This window comes from Vespa velutina, chromosome 5, assembly GCF_912470025.1.
Source record: "Vespa velutina chromosome 5, iVesVel2.1, whole genome shotgun sequence".
NCBI classification, from domain to species: Eukaryota; Metazoa; Arthropoda; class Insecta; order Hymenoptera; family Vespidae; genus Vespa; species Vespa velutina.
In genome coordinates this window covers 7087793-7108493 of record NC_062192.1, presented here as the reverse complement: position 1 = coordinate 7108493, position 20701 = coordinate 7087793, and the positions used below count along the sequence as shown (strand labels likewise).

Here is a 20701-nt window from a genome sequence, read left to right as displayed (position 1 = left end):
CGAAATACCAGGAGTTAATCGTATTCACGAGATACACGCTACTTCCCCCGAAGCGTATAATTATCGCAGCCACGCGTTTACCATTTACCTTAGGACAGACTCGCTACCTCCGAGGCAAAACTAACGATATCGAATGTCCTCCTTTCTTAGAGACTGACTATTATGAAAAATAACTTTTGTTTCTTTCTTGATAAAAAAAAAGAAAAAAAGAAAAAAAAAACCATTCGATTTTATCGCGTCTCGACAATTTATAAATCTATTTTAGAGATGACAGAATTGTTATCGTATATATGTCTGGATATATAAATATAAAATTATACGATTATAACTACATCGTGATAATAAGATGATACGATAGAAATAATGTGATTATATTAATGTGATTAATGATCGAATTAATGTATTCATAAATTTTCTTCTCGATGGATAAGATACAGAAGACGATAATTTTTTTCATTTTTGTTTTTTTTTTTTTTTTTTTTTTTTTTTTACATAGGACTTAAATTCTTACCGTAAAGTATGCTTTTGATATACGGGATGTCAGAAAAAAAAAGAAAAAAAAGAAAAAAAAAGAAAAAAAATCTCAAAAACGTTTTAAATGAAATCAACAAAAGTGAGCGGCGAAATTATTGATAACTTTCTCTATTCGATATTGTTAAACGAACTATCATGTTGATTACTACAAGAAATAATGCTTATTTCCTCTTCACCTATCTCTATAATATTCTCCACTATCCATAACATAATTCGCAATATTAGGATATCACTTATTAATAATCTCATTAACATCGTTAGAACACTCTTTGACTAAACTTGTGAATAACAACGGACCATTAGCGCCACATCGATTATAACAAGAGAGGCTGCTATTTTACACTGTTACGCGAGCCTACTAACGGAGCGTTCCCAGCAATTTGAAAACACGAGAAAGGCCTCCGGCATCGAAGCGACGCATTGCCCTGAAAGCTCACTAGCCATCAATCGAATTATCAATCAGCCGCCTCTGCCGGCGATTGTTAATTAACAATAACAAGGCAAGCCAATTAGAGTTTGCATCGGAGAGTAGCGGACTGACTGACTTTCTCTCTCTAACACATACATACACTCACTCTCTCTCTCTCTCTCTTTCTCTCTCTCTCTCTCTCTCTCTCTCTCTCTCTCTCTCTCTCTCATTCTCTCTTGCTCTTTCTCATTCACTCACTCTCTCTCTATCTATGTATCTATCTATCTACGCATCTACCTCTCAATCTATCTGTGTCTATCCATTTCTATCTCTCTCTATCTCTATTTCTATCTCTATTTCTCTTTCTCTCTCTCTCTGTCTCTCTCTCTCTCTCTTTCTCTCTCCTAGATCAACCAACAGAGAAAGGGCTTCAACTCGCGCAAAATGATTAACCCTTACAGTACAAGCATCACAGTACATATACATATATACACATGCACACAAATAAACACATGAATAGAGTGGGACACACGCATACATTTATGTCCAGAAACGAAGATTATCGCGTGCGAAGCTAGATGAACAAAAACAAAAAAAATGAGAGAGAGAGAGAGAGAGAGAGAGAGAGAGAGAGAATGAAACGACATTCATGTCGAACAATAGACGTATACGCAAATAGCTAGAACAGTTTTTTCGTCTAATTTACCTGCGTTCATTGTTGGTTGTCTTTGAATGAATTTTATTCTCTCTCTCTTTCTCTCTCTCTCTCTCTCTCTCTCGCTCTCTCTCTCTCTCTCTTTTCATTATTCTTTGAAATTCGGACATGGGTAAATATATGAATGTAACAACAAACAAACTTTTTCATTGGAAATTAAATATCATATCCATTGTATTTGATTGCGAAAGAAAATCGGAAATATTTATTCAAAAAACGATCGAATTCGCATCAAATAACACGTAAGGATGAAAGCAACACACGTTTTACCACATTTTCAGAGAGAGAAAGAGAGAAAGATAGAGAGGGGGGGGGGGAGAGAGAGAGAGGAAAGTAGGATTTTCGAGGGCTCGTAGTAATAATAAAAGAAAAACAATCAAACAAACAAAAAAAGACCATCCGCAAAACACGAGGAAAAGAGAGGAGGTATCATAAAAAAGTTTGGTATATAAAAGTTTTCTTATCTCAACAAAATATTTTGGTATTCTATGTTCTCGACCAAGTTTCCATATTAACTCTCTGTGCTCTGAGCTTCGCAAATTCCTGCGTGGCTTCCATTTGCCATTTTGAGGGTGGAATCGAGTGGCAAGGGAAGGAAGAGAGATAGATATCGATCGATTCAAACTACGGTAAACTATTAAAGAAACAAAAAAAAAAAAAAAAAAAAAAGGATAAAAAAAGAAGAGAAAAATAAAATTTACATCGATAGTTTATACAAACTGTACAACGTATAGCTTAAAAACAAAACAAATAAATAAAAAAAAACAAACAAACAAATAACAAAAAGAAGGAAAAAACAAAAGAAAAAAATGAAAAAGGAAGAATAAAAGACAACCAAAAGAATCGTCTCTTCGATTACTCTCATTATCGACAAAGTGAATGTACAATGAAAGAAACAGAAATATATATATATATATATATAACTCGATAATTTAAAGTCCAATTCTCGATATAAATATACCCTTCTGTTTGTACGATATTAACAAACTTATTTTTTGTTTTGTTTTTGTTTTTTTAATACAAGCTCAAGAACCAAAATCTTTTCTCTCTACAAACGGAACGATTTACTTTCGGGAAAAGGTCTCTGTTTATTCATATTCGTAAGCATCCTTATAGAAGCGAAATCGTATAAAGAGCTTCGTCCCGTCTTCGGAAACTCGTCGAACTTCCATTCGATTTAGCTCGTAACGTCCGTAGTATATCGATATAATCAAGAGTTTGGCTCGTATAGCACGTAGCCGTAAGGAACGAAGGTAAGTTTCTCTACGAAGCTAAGCCCACCCCCTTTTCGCCGACTTTTAGTTTTAGCATTTTCGTTTCTTGCCACTTCAGCTTCGACTGCTTTCTCTCACTCTTTCACGTGTACACATAAACACGCACACACACAAACACACTGAGAGAAAGAGACGGAGAGACACAAACGCTGGCATTTGCGCGCGCGTAACTCCAACCGAACTCAAATCTAAATTTCGACGTAGGAGAATCGCGAGTACGAGAGCAACGCCGCTTGCCGTTTTAATGGGCGTTCAGATTAATAATGACGCTGGTACAAGCACTTTCCAACTTCACGGCATACTCACGCCGATGAGAACGAGCGAATACCGCGAGAAGGAGCTCTAACTAGATATATATACATACATAAAATATATACGTATATATATATATATATATATATTTATTGTATGTATATACGTATGTATGCATGTATGTATGTATGTATATTAAACGCGTTCTTATGCTCGTATTGATGTGCTAGAGTACGGTTGATGTGTTCTCTGACTAACCATCACTACATACAAGCTCGAATATCACGATTTTATGGTACATGCATCCACACCCTCCAACGAACGATCCAACCCTCTTCTTCAGGAATTAACGCCTCTTCATAATAACTATGATTTAAATGCATCTTGCCACTATCTTTGATCGTTTCGTTGTTTTTGTGACCTCTCTCGTTTATATTACGAAGGAAAAAAAAAAGGAAAGAAGAATTATAATAAACAATTGTTTTTCTCATTCTTTTCTTATAATTTATGATTTTCTTTATATTAATAATTTAAATAATTAATAATTTAAATATATATATATATATATACATGTATAAATTGAAAGCTTTATCAATTATCAGAGACATTTAACTATTTAAAAATACGCCAGTACCGAGCGGCACCAATCGCAATTAACGTTTAATGATTACTGATTCGCATTCTACATTCTACATGCTCTATGACTGAGTAATGATCACCGATTTGACCTGTCGTTCGATCGAAATTAATCCTCGTGAACAAAGCTACGAGAGAGGACGTCAAATCGGTGGGACGCGTTAACGCTATGGATGATAACGAACGTTAAGTAAACGGTACTCGTCGGGAGCCACGAAATTATGACGATATTTCATATCGAACTTCGACGATCGTTCCTATAAACGTCAAAGTTTGTGAACGATAGAACTCCCCCTTCCATCCTGTATAACGAATCAAACTGTTATTATAGAAGGTAAAGTAACAGTATTAAATGACAGATACAATATTTTAACTGAAATTATTATTCGTTTTCATTTTCTTTTTCCTTATAAAAATTAAAATTGATCCGAAATTTTAATAAAACTTTTTTTTCACTTTTTATAGAAACTTTAAATGCCCGACAATTAAAACGATCGTGACGAGCGGAGAAGAAGAAAAAGAAGAAGAAGAAGAAGAAACCGTTCAAAAGAAAAAGAAAAAAAAGAGAGAGAAAAAAAAGACGCGCGTTAACTAATCCATTATAAAAAGAAAAAGAGGTCGCAAGAAGAAAGACGTTAAAACCGATTCTCAGGATTCTGTTCTGATATGGCGCATGTTTGCTCAAACATCGTAAGATCGATGAAGGTAAAAGAATATGAAGGATTGACGTTGAAGAAGAATAAAGCGAGAAGAAGCTTTCATTTCTCTCGCGATATCGCGCGAGGTTGTTCGATCGTCCCTTGGCGAATAGCCGACGAGAAGTAAATTTATCCTAGCGATAACAACGAGATGGTTCGTTTACACAGCGTCACGCGGCATAATCTAATGCGACTCTGGTGCAACTCTGGTAGCCTTTAAGAAAACGGAAGAGCAGCTCCTTGTTCCTTACTCTCGAGAAATTTCATTGTCTCATCAGGATAATGTTCTCCTTTCTATCTAACCCCATCCCCACCTTTCCTTACCTCGTACCAATCCCATCACCTTACCTCCCCTTTTCAACCATCCCCTTGATTTTCATGCAAAGTCTTCGACAGCATAACTCGTTGATGTAATTCTGCATGAACGATAGAGCCAAGGTGCTTGAATTCATTCGAAATTTCTTTTGTCCTACTCTTTCTTAAGCAGTCTTTGCTTTTCTTACACTTGGACAGATCTCAGATACCATCCCAAGAATGCCTCGAGCTATCTTTTTAAATAAACAAAATAAAGAAGAAAAAATAAAAAAAGAAAGAAAGAAAGAAAGAAAGAAAGAATGGAAGGAAGAAAGAAAAAAAAAAAAAAGAAAGAGAAAAAGACGATAGAATACACGTTCCCTATTTCAACCTCGTCTTCATAATTCTCCTGAGTCAAGGAAAAGAAAGCACGGAATTTAATGGCTGCTCGCAAACTGTCGTATCTAGCGATGCGTTCTATCTCGCGAAAGAGAGTATACCGGAATTGTAGAGAACTTGGTGAGAGTTGAAAGTGTTGGTACGGTCAATAAACGATTATATATATATATATATATATATATATATATATATTTATTTATTACGACATCTCATCCCTCCAATTACTTTGATTTATTGTCACTGTGCTTATCCCATGAACGCTCGTAACCTTTAAGATACACGCCTACATGAAGTCGATCCTAGTGTGTCTGTCGAAATGTCTCTCGATTTCTGAGAAAAATATTTCTCTCTTTTTTTTTATATTTACTTCGTGTATTAATTTCAATTGATCCTTTGATTATCGATGAAAATGATTAATAGGAAGAGAACTTCAAAGATAGAACGTTTATGATTAAATATGTAATCTATTATTACCACAAGAAATTAATCAATTAACGTAATAACACATAATACATGATATATATATATATATATATATATATATATATATATATATATAATTAAATATTTATACATATGTACATTATACATATATAAAATGCATATGGGTTACTCAGTATTGATTTCTATGTCTCATTGAGGCATAGAAATTAATCGATATAATTTTAGTATCACCGATGGCATAGATACTAATTAATGTCATATAATAAATTAATTAATATCTCTCACTCCCTTGTATATCATATAACAATATACTACAAATAAGTATATTACATGCTCTAAAACAGTAAAATCTAATTATTTCTTAGATACAAGCAATAGATTAGACGATCGAGTAATAAACGATAGCAATGTTTGAGAGTAACGTGATTTATTCTAGCTCGGAGATAACTCAGAAAAGAGGTTGAAGGTTAGAGAGGAACCTGGTACTCGCTACTCTATCGTAAGCATCCGTAAGCGTGAACTGCTTTCTATTCCCTTACGTGGGAATACATTTCGTACGATTCGAGAGAGCACGTTTACTTGCCGATTCAATTTTCGCACCTGATAAGACGCGATACCGTTACGATAACAAACCGCAAATCTCTCTCTCTCTCTCTCTCTCTCTCTCTCTCTCTTTTCTCTCTCTTTCTTTCTACAACCATACGTGATTTTCTACTATCTTTTTCTATTATTCGACTAAAAGAAAAACAGAAAAAAAAACACACACACATAGAAAACAAAATGAATAAGAAAGAATTTTATTATTCCTTCAGATTTCAAAAATTGACCCAAATCAAAATTTCCATCGGTTATCCAAAATTCCGTTCACTATCCATAAATTCATTTATAATTCTGATATAATAGGATTATCATTTATCTAAAATCTAATACCTAAACATTAGAAACTGACTGATCGAAGTATCAGGTGTTTGCTAATCTCCAACTATATATCAGAGGAATGTTCTTAATCAGAGCATGCAATCCATCGAATAAGGATATTAATCGGATCTATACGCATATTAAAAAGCTCCAAGTTTATACTATCCGTAAGAACTCGTCTTCTTAAAAGTTAAGTTCCTTTCAATTTAAAGATTTGCCAAATTTAAAATTCTCTCTCTCTCTCTCTCTCTCTCTATCTCTTTCTCTTCATCATTCTCTTTCTCTCTCTCTTTTTCTCTCTCTCTCTCTCTCTCTCTCGCTCTCTCTCTCTCTCTCTTTCACTATTAAACTTAGCAAATAATTTCTAAAAAGAGAAAAAGAGAAAGAAAGAGAGAGAGAAAATTCTCTATCTGTTCGTACCAAACTCATAAAAGATAGACAACGTGGTTGACGATAGAGCACGTTCGAAGGAAAAGGGTGGAGCCCTTTTTTTTTTCATTTCTTTACTACGTCGCGCCGTGACATAAACTTTAACTCCGGTCAAACGGCCGAGAAAACGGAAACTAACCGAACTGTTTCTCTCACTCTCTCTCACTCTCTCTCTCTCTCTCTCTCTCTCTCTCTCTCTCTCTCTCTCTCTCTCTCTGTCTCTCTTCTTTTTCTTCAACAAGGACGTAGTACGGCTTAACGACGAAAGTTTATACTGTACTAGGCGGACGCGTAAATTACGAGAACGTAGTTATATCTTCGTTGAGAAGATCTCTCTCTCTCTCTCTCTCTCTCTCTCTCTCTCTCTCTCTCTCTCTCTCTTGCATGCGCACAGATTTATACACACATACACATACATACACACACATACAGACATATACGCATACATATACATACAGACTCGAGCGTTTTAAATCCATGTCGTAAAAGTCAAAACGGTAGAGTGGACACATAGGTTGGACACTTCGATCGAAATGTCAAGAAAAACGGAGAGAAATTCTTCCTTTCCGATTCGAGAATCGTCAATCTTTACGTCGATCTTGAATTCTAGGTAGAGATATCAAAAAAAAAAAAAAAAAAAAAAAAAGAAAAAGAAAAAAAGGAAAAAAAAAGAAAGAAAAGAAAATAAAAAAGAAAAAAGAAAAAAGAAAATATAAAGATACATGTCGGATCTCTCAAGATGCGAATTGCTATATAAAATACAACGGACGTACGATCGATAACAGAAGAAATTTTTATCTTTTTTTATTTTATTCTATCTTTCCTTTCTCCGTCCGCCTGTCTCCGCCTCCGCCAACGTTTCCACCATCGCGATCTTCTCAATCTTTTCTCTATCCCTATTTCTACTACAGTTTCATTTCTTTTCACAAACTACTACTTGTTTATCTTCCAACTCGAATCTTTCTTTTATAAGTATTTATAATGCACTATACTTCTATCCTTTTGTCCATTAAACGTAATATCTCGTTTTAATATTAATTCCTTTATTTTTGTCTTTTCTTTTTCCTTTTTATTTTCTTTTATTTTTTTATTTCTTTTTATTTTCCCCCTTTTTTTTCTTTTTTTTTTTTTCTTTCTTTCTTTCTTTCTTTTTCTCCTTTAATCCAAATTAATAGATTCCTCGCGTTTAAAATAAGAAAATTACAAATTTTCACATGGCAGAAGAATCATTATACAGATATTCTCTTATCGTGAGGTCCGATCTCTATTCGTTGAAGTCGATCAAGTGATAAGGAATGGAAAACGAGAAGAGGGAGCGAAGGAAAATGAAAAAAAAAAAAAGAGAGAAAAAGAAAAGAAAAAAAAAAGGAATAAGAAGAAAGAGAAAAGCTCTCAACGTTAACGAACGTATACGTTCGTTCCTCTCAAAGGAAATCATTAAACGTAGTCACTCTCACTCTTTCTCTCTTTCTCTCTCTCTCTCTCTCTCCCTCTCTTCGTTTCTTTCCTTCTCCTCTTCTTTCTAAGCTCCAAAGTAAAAAGAGGTTATGCATTTTCAGGGAAAACTATACTATACCATGGCCAGGTCGACCCGGATTCGATAAAAAGGGACCAAATGGGATATGATGATGGCCGATCGTCGTCGACGTTGTAACTCACTTTGCACATCCTATTCTCCCAACACAGTTATGTCGTTTGACAATACGACTCCTACGACTTACGTAAGAATCCGAAGCTCTACGAATATATTCGATTATCTTCGCTTAAAGCATCATCTTCTCTTTTATATCTTCTTTTATACAAAATAGGAACCTTATTGTATATCAAGTAAAAACGAAAAAGTAAAAATAAATTTTTTTTTAATCAATGAATCGATTAATTAGCCAGTTAATTGTTTACGTTACGAAGAAGATAATATTACCTACATTTTAACTTTAACTAATTATCTAATTAATACATACATATATATATATATATGTGTGTGTGTATATATATATATATGTTTATTAAGTAATCTTATACAATTTTTCTTGCAAAACTATCGATTATATATATATATACTTATATATATATATATCGATATGTCAAAGATATTTATCTACGCCTTACATGATCAAAAATGATTCAGTCAAAAGTTACTCGAATCAATAATAAAAAATAAGCTTCTTTTTTACGTTGGAACATATTCGATAAGCTCGACGGCCATTCTGTTACCTCGCCTTGATGCTCTCCGTTCTTACGTTAGATACGACACGTTTCTATGTGTTCCATGTTACCATGGGGGTCTCTAGTCAAAATTTATGCCGTTCTTGTACTCGCTATTTCTGTCAAATATTTCATAAAGCTCTAAGGCTGGCTGGTCTATCGGTCGAAAATAGTAACTGAAAAATATCATCATTTCCACACTCTTATTGGCCTCTCTTCGACTGAGTTTTTCTTTTCCTTTTTATTCTCCTTCTTTTTCTACGTATATATATATATATATATATATATATATATGCATATGAATCTTCCACTATTTCGTTCCGTGTTGTTAACCACGAGAAATACTCTTCTCTTGAATAACACCCTTCATAGCTTGTACGATCATGAATACAGTGAAATGAAAATCAAAAATCTACGTGAGTCACCACAATATCGTAATCAGGGATTTTTTAAAAGAGATAGGTAAAAAGAGAACGTGAGATTTCAGCTCCTTTTAATAAACATCATATTTTCTATACCTACTAATTTCTACTACAATTACTGCTATTAATACTACGTTCTATTATTTTTAAAGTTAAGTCTATGAATATGTGAAATTTAGATTTGTCAAATCGAAACCGAAATCTACGTCCTTTCGTGTAACTTGAATTCGAGGACGCAACGATGCGTACCTATTGCTAAACTCCATTGTGTTTCGCATCCAACGTGAGCTTACCTTTTCTCAACTTCTGCATACAGAAGGTTATTCGTATTCAATGATTTGTAAAGTTTGGAGAAAGCTACATCGAGCGTGATTAGGAAACGAACTCAATGTTCTCTCTCGATTATTCGAATAATCATTTGAATTATAAACGTCAAACTTTTCTCCATTTGAATAGTTTCATATCCAGTACGTTAACTTTCATTTGAAAAAAAATAAAATTTGAAGATATTAATTAATCTTTAAGCTTTTTCCATTTAACCTTTATATAGAGGATAAAATTTCATCTTATACAAAATGTTGCTTTTTCAATGTTATTCAATATTACACGTGATTGTTTGTTAACGTAATAAATTTTTTGCTTTTCTACTAATATTGAATAATACAATATTTGATCGTTTTATTTATTTATTTATTTATTTTTAATATATGAATAAAAATTTACTTAACTAAAATTTATCATTCGTGATAAATATCTATTAAGCATTATTTTTGAAAATATATTTTAAAAGTAAATATGTATATACATTTATCTTTAAAAAACGGGCAAATATTATTAAAGATAAATATATATATATATATTATTTATTTGGTTATTTATTATATACAATTAATTATTGTTTATTTTATTAAAGAATAATTGGATACAATGTTTTACGATTATTAAATAGGTTAAAAAAAAAAAAAAAGAAAAGAACATTATTCTAATCGTTCGAGAGGAAAAACATGACGTTCGTGTTTCATTGTAATTTATTTGCAAAATTAAATTCCAGTTGTAATATTCTGTAAAAGGAAGTACCGAAAGATTTTGTTAAAATACTTCCAGTTGAAATGCTTAATTCCATTATATCTTAAGACAGAATAAAGGGACACACCCATATAAGTAGAAGAGTCCGAGTTAAAGCGAAAAGAGAGAACTAATTGCAAGTTAGTGTTCGCGACGATAAAACGTCGACAAAGCCGGAAGACACGACAGGTACCTAATAGTTCTCGCTTTAGTTCCAGTCAGCCTTTCGATTTATGACGACAAAGCAGCACCTCGTAGACTTAATTAAAGGAGTCACGTTTTACATTTAAGATATTAATCTCTAATCGCAAATTCGAACATGAAAGAAAATACAAATATTTTTTATTAAAGAGAGAAAAAAGAGAGTGAGAGAGAGAGAGAGGGAGCGAAAACAAGATAAAGGAAAAAAGAATGAGAAAAAAATTTTTTCATTCAATTTAAAATAAATTTTTCATTTTCATTAAACGTCTGAGCATTAACGAGACGTTTGATGCTTTTCTTTAAAACAATTATATTACAGAATGTATCATAAAAATTATGATCGATCAAATTGAAAGATCGTAAATAGCAATGGAAAAATTTATTACAACGGAAAGCTTAAGAATAATTGTAATTAAAAAAAAGAATTTTTTTTCATAAAAATTCATTCTTCGTTTGTATAAACGAACGATTTTTAGAAGTAAACGAAATCTCGTATATGCTTAGTGCGAGAAAATTGAGAACTTTACCTCTAGGGAATAAATTGGATGATTGTAGTACGTCATACAAATAGCACGTATATAACTACATCCACCTATACATATCTTTACATACGTGTATATGTCGAATACAGTACGTAGAATCATGTCGTTAAGTTATAAGTTTGTCTGTTAGAGTTTGTAATAAAGTAGATCGTTGAAGGCTAAATAGAAGTAACTTTCCCCTTCGCGACATATTGCGCGGTAGCATTATTTCATTCGTTCGTAATACGTTTCTCGTGCGGAGAGAATGGATTATTAAGAGTAATAATGTCGGAACAACTGCCTCGTTAAAATTCAAAAAGAAGAAGGGATAAAGGAAGAAAAAAAAAAAAGAAAAGGAAAAAAGAAGAATTATTAACCGAACGATCCGGTAATTTAAAACGTTGCACCAGTTCAGAAAAGACTAATTAATATTCTTATAAAGCATGAATCATTATAAATGCCTAATTAAATACATCTTCTTGATTACTTTTATTACTTTCATTTCTTTCAATTTATAATGGTATATCCTTCGACACTTTTCAATACATTTAATAATATCAAACCTACCGATCCGTTCGTTCCCAAAAGATTCATTATTAAATCATCTTATAGGTAATGGATATTTCTGTTATAAAATTTCATTGATAATTAGTTTTCATTACTAAAACTATTCATAAATAAATTCCCGAAATTCTTTGGGAATAATCAAATAAGAATATCATAGGAAGCACAAAACAATGCGATAATTAAATCGATTTGATCGAGAGAAGAACAACGTTATCGTCAAATCAATGGAAATTCATTTTGGTCTAATATAGCAACCCTCTCTAAAATCATCATATATATATATATATATATATATATATATATATATATATAATGATTTTAACGAAGAAGAGTTATCTCATTTGAATTTCGAAGGACTATCGAGAATAAAAAAAAAAAGGAGGATTTATGAGCACTTACTCAGCAACCACAAATTACCCATTAGTAGTAACTTCTCGGGCTAACCACTCGAAGAGAAACAAACGGGATATGTTTTCTAACGATCCAAAAAGTATCAAAGTAGAAACGTATATCTTACTATCTCTATGGATCTCTAAATGTGCTGATCGTTATTCGATTAATCGTGAACGGATAGAAAGTTAACGAATGAAATCTGTAATAAAAACCTTTGGAGCTGTGAGGCATCGAAACGATTATTATAGACTGATTGAATCGAACGAAATGGAAGGATCCAAAGAGAGAATCCGTGGCTTCAATTAAGGAACATAGATAAGTACTTAGCTAGCTAGCTAGCCAGCTAGCTGGCTAAAGATATAGGATGAGGTGAGTACCACGAGGACATCGTTACGACCGGCGAAGTCGCCATTATGCCACCGACAAGGACGACCCTAACGATGCGCTACCATCGTGATTTATGCCCCAACGAAAATGCGCACGCGCTCGCGGATTATGTATCTCGACCGAGTAACTTTACGGTAGAGTTCGCTTTACAAAGGGAGATTAAGAGAATAATGGATGTAACCCTTTTCTCAAACCACTCTCTATCATCCTCCTACCCTACGCTATTTCTAACGTTCCAATCATCCCTTCTCCCCCCACCCCCTCTATCACCCAGTTCATTGTTCGTACGCTTTGAGAAATTGACTTCGTTTCGACGGTGTGTAAGTGCTTTCGATCAAGCAACTTACCGTGACATCCTTGTTTCGAGAAGCACCTTCACCAATGTAAACTTTTATGTCGTTTTATTTACTTTCCTACTAACTCGTCCTTCTTCTCTCTCTCTCTCTCTCCCTCTCTCTCTCCCCCCCCCCCTTTATCTGCCTCTTTCTCTCTTTGTCCTCTTTTTCGAACGATCAAACTAAGTGAATCTTTCTTCTGACGTTTTCAATGAAAAATGACGAAAACTTCTTTACGGTCGGATAAGTGAGATGGGTAGATTCGTTAAAAATGACTGAATATCGGGATCGATATATCGCAACATTCTAATATATCTACTTACGTATACTATACATTGTATATATTGAAATATGAATCAGTTAGGGTGAGTGAGAGATACTCACCTGATACCGACAGATGAACCGTTCTGATTAATGGCGGATGTACACTGACTTGACACTCGTAAAGTCCTGCGTCCCTTTCAGTCGCCGATTTCAACTGTAATCGCCAATCGTTCGGGCCTTCGAACTCCAATGAAAATCTCGAGTCGCTCGCATACGTATCAAGACCGATTGTAAGTAAATGAAAATCCTCGCCACGTCTTCGTACCCAAGACACCTGAAACAAAATATTTATGTAAGTAACATTATGAATACGACGAATTCTTCGTCTTATAACGAATTATCTTATTTATCGTTTTTAATACATTCTACATTCATGTTCAAATAAACTCATTAATCTTAATTTTTAATATCATTCATCATCAATAATTTGTTTGAATGATATTAAAAGAGTTTGGACGATTAAAAATATATTATTAAAGTTCGATTAAATAGAGAATCGATATTTTCGATTATTTCGAATCTTATAAAATATTTCGTAATAACGAAAATAAATATTTTTAAAAATAATACTTTTGTTGATCTCAAATCGTATTGAGAATTCATGAAGATATATAAGCTCGTTAATTTTTATTCTTAAATCGAGAATAAACATTTTCAATTATTTCAAATTTTGTAAAATATTTCATAATAACGATAATAAATATTTTTTAAATAATTTAGTTGATTTCAAAGATTGAGTTTAGTTTCAAAGATTAAGATTTCATGAAGATATATATATATATATATATATATATATATATATATATATACAAATATACACGTTTATATATAAAACACATTGAGTTACGTTATTGCAATGTAAATATAATGTAAATCGAATCTTCCGTTTCTCTGACAAGTCTTCGTGTCCTACAACGCCTATTTGAATTCAAATATCTTATTCCCTTTATGGTACATACGTATCGTCGTAGATACGTATATAACTATATACACGTTTCTACATATGTATCTGTCTGTGCACACGTGTCAGAGGATAGACGTAATAGAAGAAGAAAAAGAAGAAGAAATAGAAATAGAAAAAGAAGAGTCGTCGAAGATAATTATATTTCGGTACGTTGAAAAACCTGTATGTCTCAATCTATTTCAAAATCCCTTGACTAATATCAACTTTAAAGAAGCACGATATAAAAATAATCTAACATTAGTAATGATAAAAAAGAAATTGTATTTCATAAAAATATACATCGTGATAAATATCTAATATGTAAACGTAAAACTTAATATCGTAAATTTATTAACAAACTTCTCTGATAAAAATGTAATACATAAAAGAATATAACAAGTTTTAAATGATTCGAATATATAAATTCGAATATTTTAATACTCTCAATATCGTTCGCGTGAAAAATTCAACATGAGCGAGAACACGAAATGAAAATACAAATCGTAAGCATGAGTGAAAAAAACATGTGCGAAAAGTTTCTTTAAAAAAAAAAAAGAAAAAAAAAGAAAAAAAAAAAAAAAAAAAAAAATAAAAAAACAAGAAACAAAAAAACAAACAGAAAAGAAAAAAAAGACTTGTAATACGATTCCAGATAAAATAAAAACATATATAAGAACGAATTCGATAAAAATTCATTTGTTTATTACGAAGAAGATTTTTTCGTCGTTTTTAAGGAGAGGGAAAAGAAAAAAAAAAAAAAAAAAAAAGACGAAAGAAAAGAAAGGCTTGAGTCGCAACTCAACATTAAGTCGTTAGGAAGTACCTTCCCTATATCAAGATCATGAAGATCTTTTGGTAGTTTGAAAACAAGCCGTTAGCGATTAACCGAGAACGCTTAACGCGATATTCACAGTCTCGAAGTTGGACGTTGAGAGAAGTTAAAGAATCGTTAGGCGTTACACAACCGGTGCGATTTGAGAAACGTTACTGGTCCTATATCTTCGAAAGCATCCGTAGTCTTGAACGCTAGTGAGAACGAAAGAGAGAACGATAGAACGAACGAACGAGAGAAAGAGAGAGAGAGAGAGAGAGAGAGAGAGAGAGAGAGAGAGAAAGGGAAAGAAAGTAAGGAAGGAGACGCTCATTTGTCTTTATTATAAAGGACTTAGCAACGAATAATTACATCTTAGAAAAGTTTAACGTCAGCATGGTACTTACTACTTTGATTCTACTTTTTAATTTCAATCTTTACCTTCGTGCAATCACCGCGTTTGCCTTCTAACAAAGAAAAATTTATATACGATATCGCTAAAAGATTGTTATAAGTCGATATATAATAATATAATACATATGCGTATATACATAAATAATAGATTAAATGATTTTTAATTCGAAGGTTATAAATGTAGAAGAAAAATATGCCTAACAGACAGATTACTTTTTACGAGTATGGTATACATACAGGCTGGTTATAACGAACGAATAACAATGTACGTTCTTGTTTTTTTTTCTACGTTTTTAAATTTCCGTGAGAGATTTTATAGTCGGACTATGAATCATATAACGTGTATGAATCATTGGTTATTCTTTTTTCTCATCTAGGTTTTTTATTTATTTATTTTTTTTTTTTTATTTGTTCTTTTTTTTGTTTTTCTTTTTTTTTTGTGTAATTTTTTTTCTCTTTTTTAAATAGAAAAAGAGAGATAGAAAAGTCGTGCAATTGATTACAAATGAATGGTATGCAAACGCAGGTGTTCATGTGTGCGAACTATTGTAAACGCAATTGTTATATTGCACATGCATTTATATTTATATATTATCACCCAAGGGATAATAAATTGTTTGAGAAACGGATTGTTGAAATAATGTTATTAAATTACAAAGCTTTTTCACTTTTATAATAAAGAATTAATTATTACAATTAAACGTTAATGTAACTTTAAGATTAAACTAAATATGTACATACAATGAATGATAAAAATATTCGGGCACCATGGTATATTTGTATAAATCGATATATATTTCGATTGTTTAAGAATAAAAAAAAAAAAAAAACAACCTTTTTTTTGTCTATTATGTATCACTCATTGTGATTAACAAAATTATACAATTTAATATATATATCTATGTTTAAACATTAACAATTTTATAAGTCATTATCAATTTTATAAACAACAGTTCATATTAATTTTATAAACATTATAAATGAAATATTGTTCGAGCACGTATAAATAGAAATAACAGGTAGATTTTAATTAATACGAAATATATTGAGAAATACATTATCTCCGATTATATTGAAAGAAAGTTAAAATTAAAGCTTACCTTCCACGTTCTCGTACGATATTAATTGTTACGAACGAATTACAACTATTATATTAAACAAATTGAAGGTTAAGAAATGTAGAGGTCATATAAGAACAAATAAGTCGTAAACAATTTACGATTTTCTCTGTCTCTTTCTCTCTCTCTCTCTCTCTCTCTCTCTCTCTCTCTCCCTCCCTTTCTTTCTCTCTACTATAGAATATAGTTCAATGAATGAAAATATTCCGATAAATAATACAACAAAAATACAGTTTCCTATAGACGTGTATACATTTACGTTTCGTTCTACGAAAGTTACGCCAACGGACGAGGCTCATTGTTTGAACTAAAAACAAGTTGTACGTGTTGGGGGATTCTTTGACTTTCTAGAAATCTCAGAGTAAGGTACTAGATAGATAGACTGTTAAAATATCCAAAGGATTTCCGAGCTAGCAAACGACTCTGACTGGAAACCAAACGACTCCGTAGAGAATTTGCCAACGTGACTCCTATGTGCCGATGTACCAAGAGATGTATCCATGAAATAATTAAATCCCTTACAATAAATATATCTATGTCAGAGGGAATAAGAATTACGATCGAGAAAATGATAAGAAAAACGAGGGCAAAAGCGGAGTAAAGTACACGAAAATGGAGAGTTGGGTAAAATTGGTGAGGGTAACCCTTTATTACGCGACCCTCTGTTTACAGTTCGCCAAATAACGTTCAAAAGATTTCTTTGCCCTCCGAAATTAGAACGAAGAGGTTTCATTATGTTCCCTTTTTCGTTCCAACAAACTTCACGTTGATCTTCAAACAACCAGGTAACTTTTATATATATATATATATTCTTTTTTATTTTCTTTTTTATGTATTTATTTATTCTTCCTTTTTTGTTACTCTCGTCTTTTACGATACGATAAATATAAAACGATATGATGACAATAGTAAAACTAAACGAGACAATATCTTTTAATTACTCTTTCTTCGAAATTTCTTTCTTAAATTATTTTTAAACATTCTAACAAAGTTCTTAAACCTATGATTGTACGATCCGATAAGGTATAAAAATTAAAGAATAAATAAAGAACTCACGAGATAGTACAATTGATTTTTAAAATCGCCTGACAATTTTTGGCCGATCATACATACACATACACACATATGAGTGTCCATATATTTGAAACTTTGTTATGATCAGTTATCATATATATTTTTTAAAAAAATATTTGTGTGGAAACAAAATGTATCTATATATATGTCACATGAAAACATTTGAATTTGCTCTCTCTCTCTCTCTCTCTCTCTCTCTCTCTCTCTCTCTCTCTCTCTCTCTTTACTTCATATAATTAACATTAAAAGAATTAAATTATGTTAATTGGACTATGATATATAAAAAATAATAATGCAATTACTAACAGAATATTCTACCTATTCATACGGTACTAATCGACAGTGCTATTATACATAGGATTGACTTTGCCATTCGGTCAAATAGAATTCACAAATTTATTTTATCTACATTAATATATCGACAAGTGAACTAACGAAGCATGGCACGGTGTTCCATTCTCGATAGTTATTTAACGAGTGACCGACGACTCGTTGCATGAAGTACGCGGACACGACAGGTGCTTTTTCGTATTTTTCAACGGGCCAAAAATGTTTCGAGACTCGTTTATGTGATCGTCCAAATGCGTGCACGAGTGGAATCAAAAAATAAAATGAAAATGTGCAGCGATGTGAATTGAAGACTATTATGGTTATTTTTTTCTCGTTTCTTGTTTTTTCTACTTTTTTTTTCTTTTTATTTTTATTTTCTTTTCTTAAAATACATATGACTCGTATATTATTATAAATGATTTGTTTGTATTTTATTCAAAGATTTAATATATACATATATATACATATACATATATATATATATATATATATATAAATTTTATGTTGATAACATATTAAATATTTTAAATATATAAATATAAATAAATCTAATGAAAGTGAAATATTTGTGAGATTAAGAATTGAACAAAATTATCATAATATTATTTAAACATCGTTTTAATCAAATTACCATGATTATTATTGAACATTTCATACGTATAAATTTTGCAAATAGTTCAATGTCCTCTTTTTTATTTCGATCGATAACAAACGATTTTTGGTTTGAAAAGCTTGAAAGTACGAATACGTTGAATTTTCGAGACACTTTTCATCGAAAGCGAAAAACTACGGGGAAAAAATCGTTAATACCGGTAGTAGTCTGTTGGGAAAATTCGTCGATATGTCTATACGAGACACGACAATATCGCGATTTATGTATTTACATTTCACCCTCTGATCAATACACGCTACGTAAATGTTCCTGTTTATTTTATCCTATCGCACTTTCACGCGCGCGTCGACACGACCTACACCGTCGTGTATTTGCCCAGTATTTCCAGTTTTTCTCGTAGATACGCATATATATATATATATATATATATATATATATATATATATATATATGAGACTATGATTCTCGTCTACTTTTTACGAAGAATAAAAGGGATGACACGCTGAGCCCTGTCACAATTTTGCGACATTTTTATGCAGAATTTTTCATGCCAAGGAAAGAAGAGAAAATTTAATAGGATTTTCATACTATATGGAATAGAAGAATATAAAAATTATAATGATTGCCAAATTCGCCATATCGATTTGTTTAATATTAAAGTTTATTATCACATCAAATGTTAAATTTCAAACGATAGACGTGTAACCAAGCGACCTATTAAATTTTTTAACAAAAATATAAGATCAAAATAGAAATTAATATAACGTAGGTTTATATACGATGATGTAAAAAAAAAAAAAAAAGAAAAAAAAAGAAAATAAAAATATTCATTTTTATAAATGACAAAAAAATAAAACGTACGCTTTCATTTGTATTATGGAATAAAAATAAAACATATAAACGAACTATCGGATTTTCCGAAACGAATGAAAAAAAATATAAAATGAATATGAAAATTAATAATATAATAAACTTTTGTATAAAATTGTTTGATAAAAAAAAAAATTTTATTAAATATGTACACACAGATATGTATCAATTTCAACAAAAATATTATATACTTTTATTTAATTTAATGTACTCGAAACAACGTTACATGAAATTATTTGATAATTTTTATTTGTTTCTGATCAAAGAAAGTTATTTACTCGTTCTCACTTAATAAAAAGAAAGACATAGAAAACAAAAAGAAAAAAAGAAAAAAGAAAAACAGAAAAAGGAAAAAGAACACGTAATGAATAAAAAAAGAATAAGAGATACGTGATGGTCAGTCAAATTTGATCGTTCTATCTAGTAACCTCTCGATCTTTATATTTTTCTTTCCAGTTTTACGAAGAATAGAATCTCGTATGTACGTGACGAGAAGCGATACCAACCTCAAAGCTCCGATCACGAACCACAGATAAACAAAGAACAAAGAAAAAAAGTAAAGAGTAGAGAAAACGAAAATAAAAAAGAAGAAGAAGAAGAAGAAGAATAAAAAGAACAAGAAGAAGAATAAGAAGAAGAATAAAAATAGGAAAAAGGAAATGGAATGACAGAGACATAAAAGAGATCAAGAAAAAGGATGGCACGTAAAAAAAGAGATAGAAAATGAGAGAGAGAAAAAGAAAAAGAGAGAGAGAGAGAGAGAGAGAGCTACACCCTCGACTTATATCAAACGATATCATCCTGCCTAATAATGTTTGTTCGTTGCTGCTAACACTCGTGATAAATCGCAATCCTCTTTAGATCAACGATTTGATGCACGTGATTGACACATCTTTTCTCTCTTTCTTCAAGATTTCTATAGATTCTGAAGACGAATTCCATTCTAGAACGATAAAGCTCAATCCTCGCGAGGATCTATCGAACCGAAGATCGAACGTGTATTTTTCTCTTTGCTTGGCTCTTTGTGAAAGGGGGAAAAAAAAAAAAAAGAAAAAGAAAATAAAGAAAAAAGAAAAAAGGGAAAAAAAGAGAGAACCTTCATTCTA

General features: G+C 31.6%; 1 protein-coding gene across 10 annotated transcripts in view; it reads right to left on the bottom strand.

Annotated features, from left to right (window-relative positions):
• Positions 1–20701, bottom strand: part of LOC124949477 (lachesin-like) — a 199337-nt gene that overhangs the window by 93294 nt on the left and 85342 nt on the right. For all 10 annotated transcript variants that reach the window (XM_047494556.1, XM_047494555.1, XM_047494558.1 and 7 more), the window contains one exon: positions 13483–13696. In XM_047494556.1, coding sequence (XP_047350512.1) covers positions 13483–13696 — 214 coding nt within the window. The remainder of the gene's footprint in view (positions 1–13482; positions 13697–20701) is intronic.